This window comes from Pelophylax lessonae (genome assembly GCF_965119305.1).
Source record: "Pelophylax lessonae genome assembly, chromosome: 1".
Taxonomy (NCBI): domain Eukaryota; kingdom Metazoa; phylum Chordata; class Amphibia; order Anura; family Ranidae; genus Pelophylax; species Pelophylax lessonae.
The window spans coordinates 434,917,088-434,934,829 of record NC_138768.1 but is presented as its reverse complement, the minus strand read 5'-3'; the positions used below and the strand labels follow the sequence as shown (position 1 = coordinate 434,934,829).

General features: G+C 47.4%; 1 protein-coding gene across 1 annotated transcript in view; it reads left to right on the top strand.

The window, feature by feature from the left end:
- SMC2 (structural maintenance of chromosomes 2) overlaps positions 1 to 17,742 on the top strand; it is a 68,132-nt gene that overhangs the window by 35,134 nt on the left and 15,256 nt on the right. The window contains exons 14-20 of the mRNA XM_082245337.1: positions 443 to 562; positions 5,794 to 5,998; positions 6,151 to 6,286; positions 7,542 to 7,666; positions 7,769 to 7,962; positions 10,223 to 10,366; positions 10,991 to 11,185. Of these exons, the coding sequence (XP_082101463.1) occupies positions 443 to 562; positions 5,794 to 5,998; positions 6,151 to 6,286; positions 7,542 to 7,666; positions 7,769 to 7,962; positions 10,223 to 10,366; positions 10,991 to 11,185 (1,119 nt within the window). The remainder of the gene's footprint in view (positions 1 to 442; positions 563 to 5,793; positions 5,999 to 6,150; positions 6,287 to 7,541; positions 7,667 to 7,768; positions 7,963 to 10,222; positions 10,367 to 10,990; positions 11,186 to 17,742) is intronic.

Genomic DNA, 17,742 nt, shown 5'->3' with positions numbered 1-17,742 from the left:
TTGCACACGATTCCGCAATGATCATAAAAGAGAGAAACCTCCACTTGTGTGATATTGTTTTAACTGAAAACTTTATTCTATATAATAAACCCTCTCCTATTGCACTTGCAATGTAGACAGTAAAATAGCACATTGGTATAAATACAGGAGCATGTGGAGCGTTGCTAGGGCCCTTACCAACTCCATGCTGGTTCCTGGACCTCAGACAATGTCCTACACTCCTTCACCATACAATCCGGTATAGCCATGTTCCGACGCATTTCATCACTTCCGACTTCGACTGGGGGGTGGCTATACGGCACGGCAGACCGGCTTATCAGGCGACAAGCAGACATCAATCCCGCTCCCTTCGATGTTCACTGGATGGCGGTAAACTGCAATATTGCTGAGTTGCATGGTAATGTAATGTATTATGTTGTCATGGTCTTTCTTTGTACTTTAGGTCACAGGTAAAAAATTGCTGGAGAAAGGAGAGTTAAAACGCAGACTCACTATCATCCCACTTAATAAAATTTCAGCTTGCCGATTAGGAAATGATACTGTTAACGTTGCCAAAAACTTGGTAAGTGTTACAATAAACTTGGAAAAAAAAATGCTTTCTTTTATATGATGGGGGAAGTCTAAATAAACTGGTGCAGTACAGTTACCCCATTTATAATTGCTGAAAGTAATGGTCAGTAGATGTTTTTTTCCACGTGGTTACCTCTATATATCATGTCCTTACTTGGGGAAAGAATATGACTGTTTGAGTATATGTTTAGATAGATTTTCTGCAAATCTGGGTAATTCCTCAATGGTGACCTGGTTGAGTGCTGTTTTGATGGTTTTCTGGAGGACATTGTAACAATGAACTTAATTGCCCCCCCCCCCCCCTTTTACTGCTCAATATGATATTAAGTGTTTTGTTATCTGTTCGATAAATGATTTAAAAAAAAAAAAAAAAAAAAAAACTGCTACTCCTAAAAATTGTGTGAGCTGGTAGTTCCATGTGCTCTCTTCCCATGCTGCACAGCTAACCATGTTCCTAGTTCTCTCTGTGGACTAGCCCTCCTCGCTATGTTATGGAGAGTGAGATATGTTCAGTAGTATTGTTCTAGGGGTTACCATTCTGCTTATCCATAAACCTAAATTAGTAAGTGAGTGTTGCCTCCTAAGACTGGAAGTGTGGTACTGGCAGGATCATCGGGTGAAAATAAAGGAAAATAAGCCTGTAAAAAGAAAATTGAATGCAGCCACGACATCCACAGACTACTAAATTGAATTACATTAATTTCTCTTCCGTTCTTCTTATACTCAGGTTTATAGCGCCAGGACATTATGCAGAAAAAAATGCAGCACTGCCTATAGGCAATACTAGCTGGTATAACCCCCCCCCCCCCCTGCTATAGTCCAGTTATATTTGCCTAGTGTTCAGGAGTGAGGACCTAGTTACCTACTGGAACCTGTTCTATAGCTTTTTATTTTTTTTTCCTCCCTTTTTATCTTTGCTGTTTTCTTTGGTGGAGATTTTTTCTTTCAACCTCCAGGCTGGATAATCGAATCTAGATCCAGTAGTTCCCCCCCCCCCCCCCCCCCCAGCCTAGCCAGCTAGCTGTACACTTGGTTGACTGTGACAGCCCTATCCTTTCACAGGAGCACATATGACCGGGCACCCGACATCCGTGTCAGTGTTTCCCATGGCTGACAGCCCCCTACCACAGGAGGAGGCGGACCTGTCTCTGGAGTCTTACCCTTGATTCCCTGGATTGGTAAATGGATGACTCCCCTTCCTCCCTGGGCATGCATAGTGTGTGTGTGTGTATGCTCCTTGAGGTGTTCGGCCCTGTGGGTTTCTTCTCCGCCCCCCTGCAGGCCTGGATCTCACTTGCCAATCACCGTTTTTCCCCTCTCCCCTGTCTGGTTGGTGCACTTGCCTTCCCCTGACCTAGGTAGTGGCATAGTGGGGCACTGGGGTGGGATATGGTACTCCAGTGGGGGTCATTGCCTTGGGAGCTGCAGTAGCCATTTTTTTTCTCTGCAGCTGACATCTTTGAGGTGCTTTTTTTTTTTTTTTTTTTTTTTACCCTGGTTTGGGTTCTGGTCTCCTCTTATCTGATTATCTGCAGTGTGGATGGCTCACAGTGCTCCCCTTCAGATGACCTGGGTATCTTTTGGTGTCAAGTCCTTCTGGTACCCCCCCCCCCCCTTTTTTTGCTGCAGCCTGTTTTGAGCTATTTTACTTTCCTGTGCTCAGTGAATCCTCCCCCAGCGGTGCCTTCCTTTTTAGCGAGTCCTTTGGCTCAAATGCTGGTTGGCGGACCAGATGTCTAAGAAGGCCCGGGCGTACTTGCCATGCCAGGGAGAACTCCTATTTGGTGCTACACTGGATGATATTGTAAAGAACCCTACTGGAGGAAAGGGTACCTTCCTCCTGCAGTTTAAGGGGAAGGAACCTTGTTGTTGGCACGGACAACCTTTTTCTGCACATGCAAGGCTTTTTTGTGTCCCTGGTTCTTCGGACAAGGGATCCAAGCCCTTTAAGACTTCTGTGAGTGGTGCCAAGTGCTTTTGGCCCCATAGGCCCCGTGGGCAAGTCCTCCTTGGCATGAAGGCTTGCCCCACCCCTTTCAGAGTGTTGGGTCAGCTTCATTTGTTTGCTGACCTGTGGACAAATGGGTCCATGGACTGGGTTACAAAATAGAATTTCGTTTCAGTCCACCAGAAAAATTCTTTACTTCCAATCTTCGCCTCTGTATCTCTCCTACGGGCTGTATTTGAGGTGGTGAAGGACCTGCTTCAAGGAGTGATTACCCCAGTTCTGGACCCAGAGATGTTTTGAAGTTTTTACTCCAACCTGTTTAGGTTCCTTCCTAGGGTCAAGGTTGGTTTAGTGGTTTAGAGCTGCTGGAGATTAAAAGAATCTCAGCTGCCAATCAGTATCCTGGAGCTCTGGGCAAGAAGGCTATATCTAAAACCGTGAACTGAGCATCTTCACCCAATCATGATCCAGTCAGACAATGCCACATCTCTGCCTAGGTCAATCATCAGGGAGGAAAATGGTGAATGGTCTCTACACCCAGATGTGTCCAAAAAAATCTGTCTGTGGTAGGGCATCTTCTGAAGTCACGCCTAAAGAGGAAGGTGTCTAGGTTCTTGGCAAGGGTGAGGGATCCCCTGGCAGATGCGACAGGCATTCTGGTGCTGTGCTGGAACCATTATCTAATTTATGATTTTGCTTGTCTGCTGCACATGATGGAGGCTGAAGGGATTCCAATCATTCTGGTGGCTCTGGATTGGCCTACCCTAGTGTGCCAATGGGTGGCTGCTCAGACATTCCCTGGCTGGTGCCCCTAAGGGAGGATTTACAGCCACTGGCTTTCACAGCTTGGCTATTAAAAGCCAGGTTCCTAAATTATGGGGTTATTGGGCTTGCCAACCTCTATGATCCCTACCATGTTAAGGGCATGTAAAGCTACCTCCAGGAAGATTTATCTTCACATTTGGAGGGCTTACAAATCGTAGTAAGAGGCTGCAGGGGTGCATCCATGCTGCTTCTGTGACCCAGGTTTTGGCCTTTCTTCAGAAGGGCATTGAGAAAAAGCTTGCCTTAAGTACTATTAGTTTTAGTCTGAACGTCAACTTTAACACTGTAAAGCAAAAATTGCTATACATACCTTTTCTGCAGCTGGTCCCATGTGAGCTGTCAGTGATGGCTTCTCTGTGTAGGCACGTGCATGAGAGGCAGCTGACAACAGAAGACCCATAGTAAGTCTGTGGGCAACAACACCCAGCCTTTGTCAGCTATCTCTTCTACATAGCATCTGCTGCTGAAGAACGGACCGGATCCGCTGTAGAAAAGGTATGTATAGCGATTTTTTTTAGTCTTAGAATGTGGCTGCCAAGAGATTTAGCTTTAGTTTTAGGCTTAACTTCTTCTACTTTAGGGGTCTGGTTTCTGCTCTTGCTATCTTCTTTTAATGTCACTTGGCCACGCACTTTGTACCTTCAGCCAAGGGTTTTGTCATGTAGTTCTCTGTTGCAGCCATTTTTGGACCTGGTTCTTTCGGATTTCCAAAAACATCTGTTTCAGAATATTAGAGAGATTCCCTTATTTACTCTGCTCTGAGAAGGTCGCTTTTTTGGTTGCTATCACCTCTTTGTGTGTGAGCTGGCAGCCTTCTCCTGTGAGTCTCAATATTTAATTTGATATTTAATTTAATTCAGGGATATGTTTCTTCATCTGCATCCAGTCTTCCTTCTGAAGGTGGTGTCCAATTTTCACCTGAATAAGGACATGGTCCTGCCTTCCCTGTGCCTGCAATCATTGCACCCTAAGGGAGGTTGCATTTCACTCCTTGGACATGCTTAGGCGGGTAATGTGTACCTGTCTGCTACGGCTTCCTCCTGGAGGTTGTACCTAGTTCCTTGCTGGGATCTCTAGTCCTGGAAATTTTTACTTTTTTTTCTTTATTTTGTGCCTGTGAGAATCTATCAACTGCCAGTCTGGGTGACCAGACTTGATAATCTAGATCCAGAGGGTCCCCCAGTCTGGCCAAAGAGTGGGCGCAGGCCTCAGCTCTACGCTAGGTTGGGCACGACATAGCTCCACTAGACGGGGGCTGGCCTGCGAGTTAATGTCTCGCGAGGGCGCATATGACCTTGCCTTGGCCTGAGTTGCAGCGTTCCTTCCTGGCTGACAGCCACCCACATCCTGATAGAGCGGTGGTCTGTCAGGAGCGGCGCCGACCCTGTTCCTGGTATGGTAAGTAGCCCCCACTTACCCTGGAGGTTTTTGGGGTGGATGTGGCCCCTTCCTGGGACGGTGGGACCACCGAGCCGCCCCCTCCCCCCCCCCAGCCCTCTAAAAGTTTGGTTGTCACTGTGGTGGCTTTTGCCACATGCTCTTAAAGGGGGCTTGTTGGAGTTGCTGCTGACTGGGTTTTTCCTGGTGCACAATGGGGGGTTGAGCAGGGTTCCCCTGCTACCCTGGGGGTTGAGGACTAGGGCAGGAATGTCCTCAGGGTTCCCTGCTGCAGTTTTTGGGCTGGGTGAACGGATGGTTTGGCATCCGCGGCCAGATCCGGCCCTAAATTTAGGCTGCAGCTTTGCGGCCTACTGGTCGGGAGCTATGTGGGGGGGCCCCAGTGAGGGTGGCTTAAGCCACTACCCTCTGTTTGGGGATCCGCCCTCCTCTCTGTTGCCCCTGGGTGGTGGCTCCGCTGAGGCTCGCAGCTGGGCAGCCACAAAAATGTAGGCTGCGCCTTGAGGCCTACTAGGTCATGGAAGGGGTGGCGCTGTGGGGGTGGTTTAATTTTTGATGGCAACTGTGCCGCCATTATTTCAGCACTGCGGGACCATCAGGATACCCTGCCCTTCAATGACGGACACAGCACCCACCCCTCTGTGCAGTTATTATTCTCCGGACACTGCTTGTAACAAAACGGAGTACCTATAGCAGAGAGAGGGAGAATATCTCCTTGAGCTGCCCATGGGTATAGCTAGAATTATTTTCTGCCTAGTGTCCTATTCTTGTAAGGGGCAGTAAAACCCAATGGTTATGAATACCAGGAGCTGTGTCCGTCAATGAACATCAGAGAAATGGATTTTACGATAAGTCAAAAATCCCATATTTTTTTTTTTCCTCTATTCTTATTATTCTTCTTTAATACAGTTTAACTGAAAAAGTGTGAACATGTGTCTGGGTGCACAAACAGGGCTTCAGGACCAACGATAGGGCCCTAGAATGCATTTTTTCCCCCTAGCTAAATCATGCTTCCTATTGGATGTTATTAGTAAATAAATATTCTTTTGCAGGTGGGAGCTGACAATGTGCATCTGGCTCTTACTTTGGTGGGTTATGATTCAGAGTTGCAAAAAGCTATGGAGTATGTCTTTGGAACTACATTAGTGTGCGATACTATGGACAATGCCAAAAAAGTGACATTTGACAGAAGAATAATGACCAAATCTGTTACACTTGGCGGGGATACTTTTGATCCACAAGGAACATTAAGTGGAGGTAAATGTAATTTGTTTATAAGTATTTGTAATCAATTTGTCTAGCTTGTTTGCTGGCTATTTAACCATTGAAGAATGCTTGAGTAGCACATTCTTATGCTATACTGAATGAATGCGAGGTGATTATTCAATAATGCAGTCTCTTTTTGGCAGGTGCTCGTTCTCAGGCTCCTTCACTGTTATCAAAGATTCAGGAGATTAAAGAGGTTCAGGATGAACTAAGAACAAAAGAGACAGAGCTGCAAACCATTGAGAAAGAATTAGCTGCACTAAAAAATACAGCTGAAAGGTATGGTCTCCTTTTCCCGTATCACAGTCTAAGATGCTATATAGCAATAGCCCAGGTCAGTAAGCCTGGATGGTGAAGTGAACATGGTACTTTTAATACCATCTTAAATCTTTTTTTTTTTCTTGTTTGGAGTGGTTATTTACCAAGATTGGTTATTGTTTTAACACCACTTTGCCTGACACTTTGAGACTCCCTAGGGCAGTGATGGCGAACCTTGGCACCCCAGTGGTTTTGGAACTACATTTCCCATGATTCTCATGCACTCTGCAGTGTAGTGGAGCATCATGGGAAATAAAGTTTCAAAACATCTGGGGTGCTAGGTTTGCTATCACTGCCCTAGGGTGTGGCTAGATCCTGTGCTCGCTTTTGAGTGAAGACCCTTTTCAAGACCCCCTTTGGCGCAGGAATTGATCAGTTATGCAGATCAGCTGAGTTATTTACATACTGCCTTTTGATTAGTATTCATGTAAATATGTTTTTAGGGGTTGTTGATTTTTCAAAGATCGAATAGTTCTGATTTACATTACAAGAACTATCTGTGTCCCTCATTGGATGTGAAAGAAAAACACTACAGTTACTCGCCGTGAAATTATTTTCTGTGGGACACCGGTCTTACCCTTTTTGTTTTAGGAATATGTTCTTGGTACTGCTTGCTACAAACTCAGACATGCTGGGTAGATGTCTATACTGGGCTGGCCTAGAGATTTGCTTGCCAGTGTCTAATCTTTGTGTAGGCGGCTGTATAACCCCACACTATGACTTCTTGTGTCTCTATTTTTCAAGAAAATAATTTGATGTTCATACAGAAATCTTATTGTTTTGATCTAATAGGTAGTGCACCCTGTCCTAGGTCCATACTGCTGTTTGTTAGTATTCAGCAGTCACGGTAGTCTGTTTTATTCAAATTTTTTTTACACTTTAGCTGTAGCATATAAATTGTCAGGCCTAGAATATGGTCATAATCATTTTGATCTGCTTCTGGTCCACTCTTTTCAATTTCTTGTTTTAATGGATGTAATTTTCAGTCTGCTCTTGTGTCTACATTTCCAGAACTTAAGAAGTAAAAGCTTTCTTCTGACATGAAAATTTAGATGGCATAACAGTAATTTGGTTCACATTATGCTGTAGTGAGATATAGAATACCAGTACATATTGGCTGGTAATAAGTAGGCAGAAGTTTTTAGCATCACAAAAATTCAGAGCGGTTAGAATGTGCCTCCTGTTAAGTCCTTTTCTTTTTTTTTTTTTTTTTCAGATATCGCCAACTAAAGCAGCAATGGGAAACAAAGTCTGAAGAAGCTGATCTTCTGCTTACAAAACTCCAGCAGAGTTCCTATCACAAGCAGCAGGAGGAACTGGAGACATTGAAGCAAACAATTGGTAAAGACATTGCTGAGTAGTTTTGATCTTGATAATAATGCTACTTCCTTTTTTTTCTTTTTTTTTGGTCCAATTGTGATTTTCTTTTATTTCTTTTGTCAGAGGAGAGTGAAGAAACTCTAAAGAAGACAAAGGAGATACAGAAAAAGGCAGAAGAGAAATACAAGGTCCTCGAGCACAAAATGAAAAACGCAGAAGCTGAGCGTGAGAAAGAACTAAAAGAGGCTCAGCAGAAGCTAGATGCAGCCAAAAAGAAGGCTGATGCCTCCAGTAAGAAAATGAAGGAGAAACAGCAGGTCGGTGCCAACCTTTTCTTACTGACATTTTAAAGGTTTGGGGGGTTCATTAAAGTGTAAAAAAAACTGTGTTTCAAGTAATGCCATTAAGGTAAACCCTGTGACGGAACCCGGACACCCCGACTGAGTATCTCCGCCAAGAACCTGCTTCCTAAGCTCTGGAACACGGGATCCGTGAATCTGGCTATAGTTACCCCAAGAACTCGACAGTACAAGTTTTGGAGTCAAACCAGAATCAAACTGTTTATTGAAACACAAAGCACAGGGAGATACACACTCTTCCTCCTTCCCCCTTAGAGCCAATCCACACAAACATACACATCCCATAATAAGCTTACGCAAGGCAGACAGGAACAATGGAATGTAGGTATTCAACAATAACAAACCCCCAACCCACTAGCAAGGGTCTATGAAACACGTTTGCAATATCCTAGCAATCTGCAATATATCTTCATATATTTCCTGAAGGACACTGTTCAGAAATATTACTGTCCCAAGTGAAAGAGCCCCTTCACTCTTTCAACACAAACCACACCTATAGAACCCAGGATAACCGGGGTAACATGAAAGGCTGAGTCCAGTGTGGTTGTATAGCGAGTCTGATTAGTGCAGACCAAACTGGGGTTCTTGGTCACCCTTTGCCCCTAATAGACACAGGGTGACTTACACATAAGGGGGGCTGGGGAAGCTGGACAAGTAGTCTCCCAACCTCCCTTAAGCAATCTGGGTTCCACAAGCCCCCCAACCAAAGTGACTCATGTCACAAACCCGTTATTTATTTTAATATCTGAACTCAAAAGTGCTTCATAAGAACAAGAAGCCTACTATTGGCTTCCTTTTTTGCGCCATTTAAGATTTCAGTTTGCTGGAGAAGCCTGGATATCTATTTTAAACCCCAACCTCCCCCAAACACTGGTCCCTTGTCCAATAAGAGTGCCTGCTAGGCATAGGCTTACATTCAGACCATTGAAAAGGCATTCCTGGAAAAGGGTAATGAACAGCCTACACCTTTTTGTTTCTTGTCTTAGGTACCACTTGTAGTGACACCTATTAACCCCTTCCCATCTAAGGGTAAAACAAATGGTAATGCATAAGCAAATTTTGCAACTTTGACGTGTTAGTAAAAACGTAAATATTATCACAACTATGTTGTGCATCCAGGGGATTATACTTTTTTTTTTTTCTTCTGGACAAATTGGGCTTTCATTTGGTGGTAAATAGTATTGATATCCTGCATTTTCTTTTGAGGAGAAAAAAAAAAAAACTGGCCCGAAAAGTATTTTATAATTTTTTTTTTTTTTTTAAGCTGTATATTTCTAACAACTATCATAACCTACCACCAAAGAACCCAAAATAAATTCCCCTGCTCCTGATGATCACAGCACATATGTGTATGTTAGTTGTATGTACTCATAGTACAGCCCAGAAACACTAGTGCGCATTTGGGGGGGGGGGGGGTTATTCTACCTAAAACACGCTGATTCTATTTTAAAAAAACGAAATACTGACCATGAAATTTGACTCTTGATCCAGACACTTGTCCTAGCACTGTTTTAGATCAAACCTTCATCTAGGTATTTTTTTTTTTTTTTACAGTTTTGTTTATTTTTATTCTCCTCTTACAGTTTTTTTTTTTTTTTTTTAATTTATTATTTTTCTCTGCAAGGAGAGCGAGGGAGAGATACAACGTATCGCTCCCCTCCATTCAGAGAGAGAAAACACAGGGGTGGGCTGCACAGTGACTGAACAATGTGATAACCAATCAAAGGCTTTCATTCAGGGAACCGGGATTTCCGGGTCCCAATCATTAGTACAGGGGCCGGTGTTCCCAGTGAGACCACAGTCTCTGATGGGAGCACGCTCCCAGCACAAAGGCAGAAACGCATATATGCAGCCCCACGAAAAACAAGCCCAGTCCAGTGAAGCCGCATAAATGCATGCTGTCAGAAAGGGGTTTAAAAGGGAAGTCTGTTTACTTTAACTTATACATTGCTTACACAGCATACTGAATGTGTTTCTGCAAATGTGCAAGGTACATTGGATTAAAATGAACCTGTTAATTAACTAAAAATGTCAAAATGCTTTCAGGCACCACAAGTTAGCTGTGTTTTGACATTGCAAATTTGACTTATTTTGTTTCATTATAGCTTGAATAATAAAGTAGCTTACTTTGGCAAAAAGCACTGAAGTGCATATAAGGCTTGAAGTGATCGGAGTGTTAATTCGATTTTACAATTGAAAAGTTTTGTCGTTTCCACAGGAGGTGGATGCTCTTATGTTAGAACTGGAGGAAATGAAAAGAGAACAGACAACCTACCAACAGCAGATTGAAGCCGTGGATGAAGCCATTAAAAACTTCCAAGGGCAAATAGACAGCATGGCAGCTGGTGTAGCAAAGAACAAGGTAAAGAATTACTTCCTAAGAACACATTAAAGCGGAGTTCCGACCTCAAAAAATTATTTTCGATAAAAATACCCCTGGGACAGTCAGAGCTAGCCTCTGAACTGTCTCCGGGTTCACTTACCTTTTTAGAAGAAATACTTACCTTGAAAATGTCTTGTCCAGCGCTGCCATCTCGGGTGTGGGCAGCTGAAGACAGAGCGTCCTCTTCGGTGACGTCGGAGTCCCAGAGTGCCCTGCACCGGCCCTGCTCGTCACTTCCGGTGCAGGCGCGTCCTCCCTGCACAGCTTCTGGGCAATGATGCACCTGCACTGGAAGTGACGAGCAGAGCTTGTGCAGGCGCATTGACTCCTGGGAGCGATGATGTTCAGCTCCCAGGAGTCAATGCAAGCAGGAAGTCACGGCGCGGGCCACGGCCGCAGAGGGAGGAAGTGGAAGGAAGGTAGGGATATTTTCTTCAAAAACAAGGTAAGTAAAGAAAAAAAAAAATCGTGATTATCCAATTCTTTTTCAGGTTACTAGAGCAAGCGGATGTAAAAATTTTTTGTTTTGAGGTTGGAACTCCACTTTAATAAGTGGGTAATGTATGACATATTTCAAATGCGTGCCTTTATATATTTTGCCAGGAAATTGTCAAGAAAGCCCAGGAGGAGCTGGCCAAGCAAAAAGAGATCATCATGGGCCATGACCGAGAAATTAAGAGCAAGTCCTCAGAAGCTGGCAAGATGAGGGAAAGCAACAACGACATCCAGCTCAAGATAAAAGAGCTAGAACACAATATCAGTAAACATAAAAAGGATAGTGCTGATGCTACTGCAAGGGTAATTGACTGCTTATCCTACACAACATGCATCTTTCGTCTTCCTGTAAACACTTCTTTAAAGAAAAAATGTTGCAAGGAAAATAATCCTACACAGTGCTGTCATGTGCATATGTTTGAAGACCATCCTTTCTATAACAAAAAAACACTTCTGCATTAGTGCCTTTGATTTTATGTGCCTTGTTAGCTATACAGACAGATGGTGTGGTTTAGTGTAGTGGGGTAGGAATGGTGACCAAAGGCAATTATTTAGGTAGTCTGTTTTTGGACCACAGTTTAGCAGCTCTCCCAATGCCAAGAAAAGGAGGAAAAATGTAAGCTGGATTATTGAAATGACACCTATGTTTCAGCAAGGATGGTGTTCTTTTACTTTTCCCATGGTAGTGCTCCCCATTTACATATACTTTCCTTTCCTTCACTACTCCACAGCTCTGTTTTGGCTGCTGTGAGCAAAGAGGAATACCTGATACTTTGGGTATGAGGAGCATGGGACTCAATCCCTTATGTGAAAGTGATGGTACTTGGTGATTGGCTACTCAGGCAAACAGCGCTGTCATGTAGAAACACCCTCAGTCCTATTTAAACTCCAAGTTCCTACTTGTAACAAACAGAGGGCTTTCTCTTACGTCCTCCGACAGTCGCCGCCTCTTCATATTCGTCACATATGGGGTATTAGACTTTGCTCCGAAGGAGTAGCTAGGCAACAGAATATGTTAACAATAAAGCTTTAACATATCCCACCCTCAAGGGGTGGTCCCCTCAGTCAATACCCTCCTACTTCCTGCAACCATATCTCAGTTTTAATGTCTAGCTTGTCAGGAGTGGCTGGCTCTCTCTGTGCTGGGACTTTCTGTCCCAGACTCTTTCTTCTTTTTAATATTTTGTTTGAGTTTTTCTCTCTACCTTTTATTAGCTGTTATTTTGTCAGCGTTAGTTAGTTCTTCGGACGAAGAGGATCATGCGGACTGGGTCTCGGGCTGATCCCCCTGGTCGCAGGTCGTGGGTCAGTGGCTTCCCAGTCTGCCATCGAGCGTTCAGCCAGGTAACGCTCCTGGCATAGTGAACGACCCATCCCTGTTCGGTGCAGGGATGATTGGTGAGGTGGCTACCTCACTGGACGCTGTGCGGTTTCTTAACCCCCATTTTGTGCGTCTTGAATTGCGACTCTCCCTGCCTCATGTGCAGCGGCTTGTTCGCCTGTGCGGGTCCCCCACGCCATGTGCGGTAAGTGTATTTATGTGGGGACCTGTCTGTCTGGGGGGGTGTCAGTCTGGGACTGTGTAACCTGCCTCTATTCACACTGCTTGTCTCCCTATCTCTCGGCTGCATGCTGTGGGCTGCAAGGGGGGGGGGAGCTGTATGACACTGTGTGTGTCAGGCTGGGCAGTGTGAGAGCTGTGTGCTGTGGGGCATGTTTTTTCTTGGCATGTTTGGGCATATACAGCGATCGCTGCGGCGATCTAACATGTATCCTTATATTGGATTGTAATATGTGTTTTGATGCACTGTGGAGCAGCGTTTTCGGCGCCAAACGACGCCATTTTGCCTGCACCCGCTCCGGCCGCATGGTTTACATGCATGGCGGCCATTTTCTTGTAGCCTCCATAGGCTTACATAGAGCGCCCTGGCAGCATCACTTCCTCTTTCCAGGAACACCGATCGAGGCAGCAGCAGCGGCGAGGGTCTCCTCAGGTTTTATCCTTCTGTTCTTGCTATCCATTGCCTGTGTTCAGTTTGCATATTCCCTGTGGGGGTCTCATTGTGCTTGAGTGTGGTGCGGTGGGCTGCGCTTGCCGCGCTTGCTAAAAAGGGGCAGTTAACCCTTGGTTGTCTGGCATTACAGGGGCAATGGATTCTCAGGAGGGCAAATTTCCTACAGTATTGGTGGAAAGCCAGGGGACCGCTGTTTCCCCCCCAGGGGGGATTTAGCCACTATTGTGGCTGGCCTTGCTGCTCAGGTGCAAATGCTGGTGGCTGCTCAATCTACTAAACGGCCCAGAGTTGCTCTGTCCTCTGATTCTGAGGGTGAAGGTGATGGGGCTGTTCTGGCAGGGACCTCCTTATCGGGGTCCCGCTCCTCTCTTGATCTAGTGGGGTCTGAGGTGGAGGCTGAAGTTGAGGGGGTTGATAATTCTCCCCCTGGCTCGCCTGAAGAGCTTGCAATCATGGATGAGTTGATTGCTTCCATTAAGCAAACGCTGCGTTTGCAGGACGAGGTGTGTCCCCCCGCTGCCTTGGCGGCTTATGGGACGCAGAGAAAACGCAGGACGCCGCAGGTTTTTCCCTGCAATGCTGATTTTCAGCGCGCCGTTAAGGATCAATGGCGCGATCTGCGCAAACCTTTTGCGGTACCAAGTAAATTCAAGCTGCGTTATCCTTTTTCGCCTGCCACTGATGAACGGTGGTGTGTGCCTCCACCAGTGGATCATGCAATTGCGGTTTTGAACAAAGCCACTGCGATTCCTGCAGAGGGTTCCCCTGTTTTCCGTGATGCCACGGATAGGAGACTGGAGTCTCTTGCCCGTCATACTTATTCTGTTACGGGTTCTATGCTTAAGGCTCTGTTTGCTTCTCTCATGGCGGCCCAGGCGATCGCAAGTTGGACGCAGATGCTTAGGCGCGTCCTAGTGGCCGATTCGGCCTCGGCGGCGACCCTGGATATGGTGGATCAGATCCACCAGGGTGTCATGTATCTGTGTGATGCGGACCTGGACTTGATTCCGTTGGCTGCACGTGTGCACAGCGTGGCGGTGTTGTCTCGCCGCCTGGTTTGGTTAAAATGTTGGTCGGTGGACCAATCTTCACGTAAGACCTTAGCCAATCTGCCTTATGATGGGTCTCGCCTTTTTGGGGAGTCCCTGGATGTGTTGATTAAGGGGATCACCGGGGGTAAGAGCACTCTCTTGCCCCATTTCCCCAAGGCTAAGGGGGCTTCTGGGAAGAAGCATGCAAATTTTCGGCCCCCTCAGGGGTCCTTTCGTGCCTTTCGGCCGCACTACAAGGGCAAACCGTTCAAAGGTCAAGGCTCTCAGAAGAAGCCCTGGGAAACAGAAGTCCGGCCAATCCGGACCTGCAGCCCATAACAGTTCGGCCTGAAGGGGCGCCCTCACCCAGTTTTGGGGTGGGGGGACGCTTGCTCGGTTTTCTTCAGCCCTGGTTGGCCCGTGTGCGGGACAGATGGGTTCTGGAAATCGTTCGATCTGGTTACAAGATCGAGTTTCTCTCTCGGCCGGAGAGCAGATTTTTTCCCTCAAATCTTCAACTGTCTCCAGAGCGCCTGCGGGATCTGCGCCTGGCGGTGCGGGACCTGAGGGCTCAGGGAGTGGTGGTCCCGGTGCCTCATCGGGACAGGTTTCGGGGGTTTTATTCCAATCTGTTCACCGTGCCCAGAAAGGAGGGCAAGGTTCGGTTCGCAAGTTCCGCATGGAATCCCTGCGGTCGGTGGTGGCTGCCCTGGTTCCGGGGCAATTCATGGCCTCCATCGATTTGAAGGATGCGTACCTTCACATCCCCATATTCGAGGGTCATCAGAGGTACCTTCGTTTTGCCATTGCGGAGGATCACTACCAGTTCGTGGCGTTGCCCTTTGGTCTCGCCTCGGCTCCGCGGGTCTTCACCAAGGTGCTTGCACCGGTTCTGGCATTATTGAGGGCCCAGGGCATTTCTGTCCTGGGGTATCTGGACGACATTCTGGTTCGGTCTGCGACCAGACAAGGTCTGGAGGAGGACCTGTCTGTCACAATGCAAACTCTGCAGGAGTTTGGTTGGACGATAAATTTTCCAAAGTCGACACTGAGTCCGTCGGTTCGTCTCCCCTATCTGGGAATGATACTGGACTCGGTGCAGGCGAAGGTCTTCCTGCCGGAAGACAAACTCAGGACTCTCCGGGAGGAAGTCAGGTCCCTCAGGGACGTTCCGATCTCGTCTCTGCGGACGTGTATGAGATGTCTGGGATTGATGGTCTCGGCCTTCGAGGCGATTCCTTTCGCACAGTTTCACACGCGGGGTCTCCAAGCGGAGATCCTGTCCAGGTGGGACGGGCGACCTCAATCTCTGGATCTTCAAATCTCGTTGAGTCTTCGCACCAGGGAAAACCTTCTGTGGTGGCTCCAGTCCCCGTTGGTGTCCGGGGGCAAGTCGTTTCGTCCGATCTCGTGGACGGTGATCACCACGGATGCCAGCCTGTCGGGCTGGGGTGGAGTTCTGGGCGTTCTGTCCGCTCAGGGGACTTGGTCGGAGGGGGAGTCTTCCCTTCCGATCAACATTCTGGAATTGCGTGCGATAAGGCTCTGTCTTCATCGCTGGACGGACCGGCTGCAGGGTTGCCCGGTTCGGGTGCAGACGGACAATGCCACGGCGGTGGCCTACATCAACCACCAAGGGGGCACCAGGAGTGCCCGAGCGGCTCGAGAAGTGGCCGACATTCTGTCTTGGGCCGAGACTCATGTCCCGGCGATAACGGCGGTTCACATTCCGGGAGTGGAGAACTGGCAGGCGGACTATCTGAGTCGCCAGACCCTGGATCAGGGGGAATGGTCTCTCCATCCGGCTGTCTTCCAGATGTTGTGCGCGAAGTGGGGTCTTCCAGAAGTGGACCTGTTCGCGTCTCGCCTCAACAACAAGGTGAAGAGGTTCGTGGCAAGGACGCGCGACCCTCGGGCAGACGCGTCGGACGCGTTAGTGGCCCCGTGGCATCAGTACAGGCTGATGTACGCGTTTCCACCGATTCAGTTGCTGTCCAGGTTCCTTCGCAGGTTACACTCGGAACGCAACACGGTGATTCTTGTGGCACCGGACTGGCCTCGCCGGTCCTGGTACGCAGACCTCGTGAATCTGGCGGTCGACGCCCCGTGGCGTCTGCCTCTTCGAGACGATCTACTGTCTCAAGGACCGATATACCATCCTGCTTTACAGTCGCTGGCTTGACGGCCTGGCTGTTGAAACCGAGGTCCTGAAGGAGAGGGGTCTCTCTCCGGAGGTCGTTCATACTTTAATCAACGCGAGGAAGTCTTCCTCGGGGAAGGTTTATTACCGTACTTGGAAGGCCTATTTTGCCTGGTGTGAGTCCAGGGGGTTTTCACCCCGCACGTACTCGGTGTCCCGTGTGCTGTCTTTCCTTCAAACGGGTGTTGATCAGCGTTTGGCGCTGGCTACGATAAAGGGTCAGGTGTCTGCTCTGGCCGTTCTGTTTCAACGTCCCGTGGCTTCCAATCCTTTGGTTGGCACCTTTGTTCAGGGTGTGCGGCATCTGGTTCCCCCGAGGCGGGATCCTCTGCCCCCTTGGGACTTGAATCTCGTTCTCTCTGTGTTACAACGTGCTCCTTTTGAACAGATCAGGGAGATCTCGTTGTCTATGTTGTCCAAAAAGGTCGCCTTTTTGGTGGCGATCACTTTGGCTCGCAGAGTGTCGGAACTGGCGGCTTTGTCCTGCAAGTTTCCGTACCTGGTTATTCATTTGGATAAGGTGGTCTTGCGACCTAATCCTTCTTTTCTGCCGAAACGAGTTTCGGAATTCCATCTTAATGAGGATATTGTCTTGCCTTCGTTGTGCACGAAGCCTAAACATCCAAAGGAGGTGAGATTGCACTCTCTGGATGTTGTTCGGGCGATAAGGGTTTACCTTAAATCGACTGAGTCTTTTCGAAAGACGGACTCCTTGTTTGTTCTTCCAGAGGGTCCTCGGAAGGGCATGGCGGCTTCGGCCTCTACCATCGCCAAATGGATCAGGCAGACCATTGAACAGGCCTATGCTTTGCAGGGGAAGGTTCCCCCTGTGCCTGTGAAGGCGCACTCTACTAGATCTCTGAGTACGTCTTGGGCCTGTCGTCATGGGGCTTCTGTAGCCCAGGTGTGTAAGGCGGCGACTTGGTCGACCGTGCACACTTTCACAAAATTCTACAAAGTAGATGTTCAGGCATCGGCGGATGCTTCCTTTGGCCGCAAGGTTCTTAGTGCGGCTGTTCCCTAGGGTCCCTTGTTGGGGACTCCTGGCTGTTGGGATAAGTTTTGTATCCCCTGGTCTTTTTGTCTTTTCCTGGGTTGTTGCTCCTGTTGAGCACTTATTTTTGCTGTTGCCCAGCTGGTTTCCTTCCTTTGGTAAGGTTCCTTTCTTTGATGTGGAGACTGCGTTGCCTTTCGGCGCGGATGCGTTTCCCACCCCTCATGTTTGCACTGCTTTGGGACGTCCCCATATGTGACGAATATGAAGAGGCGGCGACTGTCGGAGGACGTAAGAGAAAACGGAATTTTTGTAAAATCTTACCTGTAAAATTCCTTTCTCTGAGTCCTCCGACAGTCGCCGCCCCCGCCCCTCTTTTGGGGTTTGATTGTATACTCTACTGCTATTCCACTAAAACTGAGATATGGTTGCAGGAAGTAGGAGGGTATTGACTGAGGGGACCACCCCTTGAGGGTGGGATATGTTAAAGCTTTATTGTTAACATATTCTGTTGCCTAGCTACTCCTTCGGAGCAAAGTCTAATACCCCATATGTGACGAATATGAAGAGGCGGCGACTGTCGGAGGACTCAGAGAAAGGAATTTTACAGGTAAGATTTT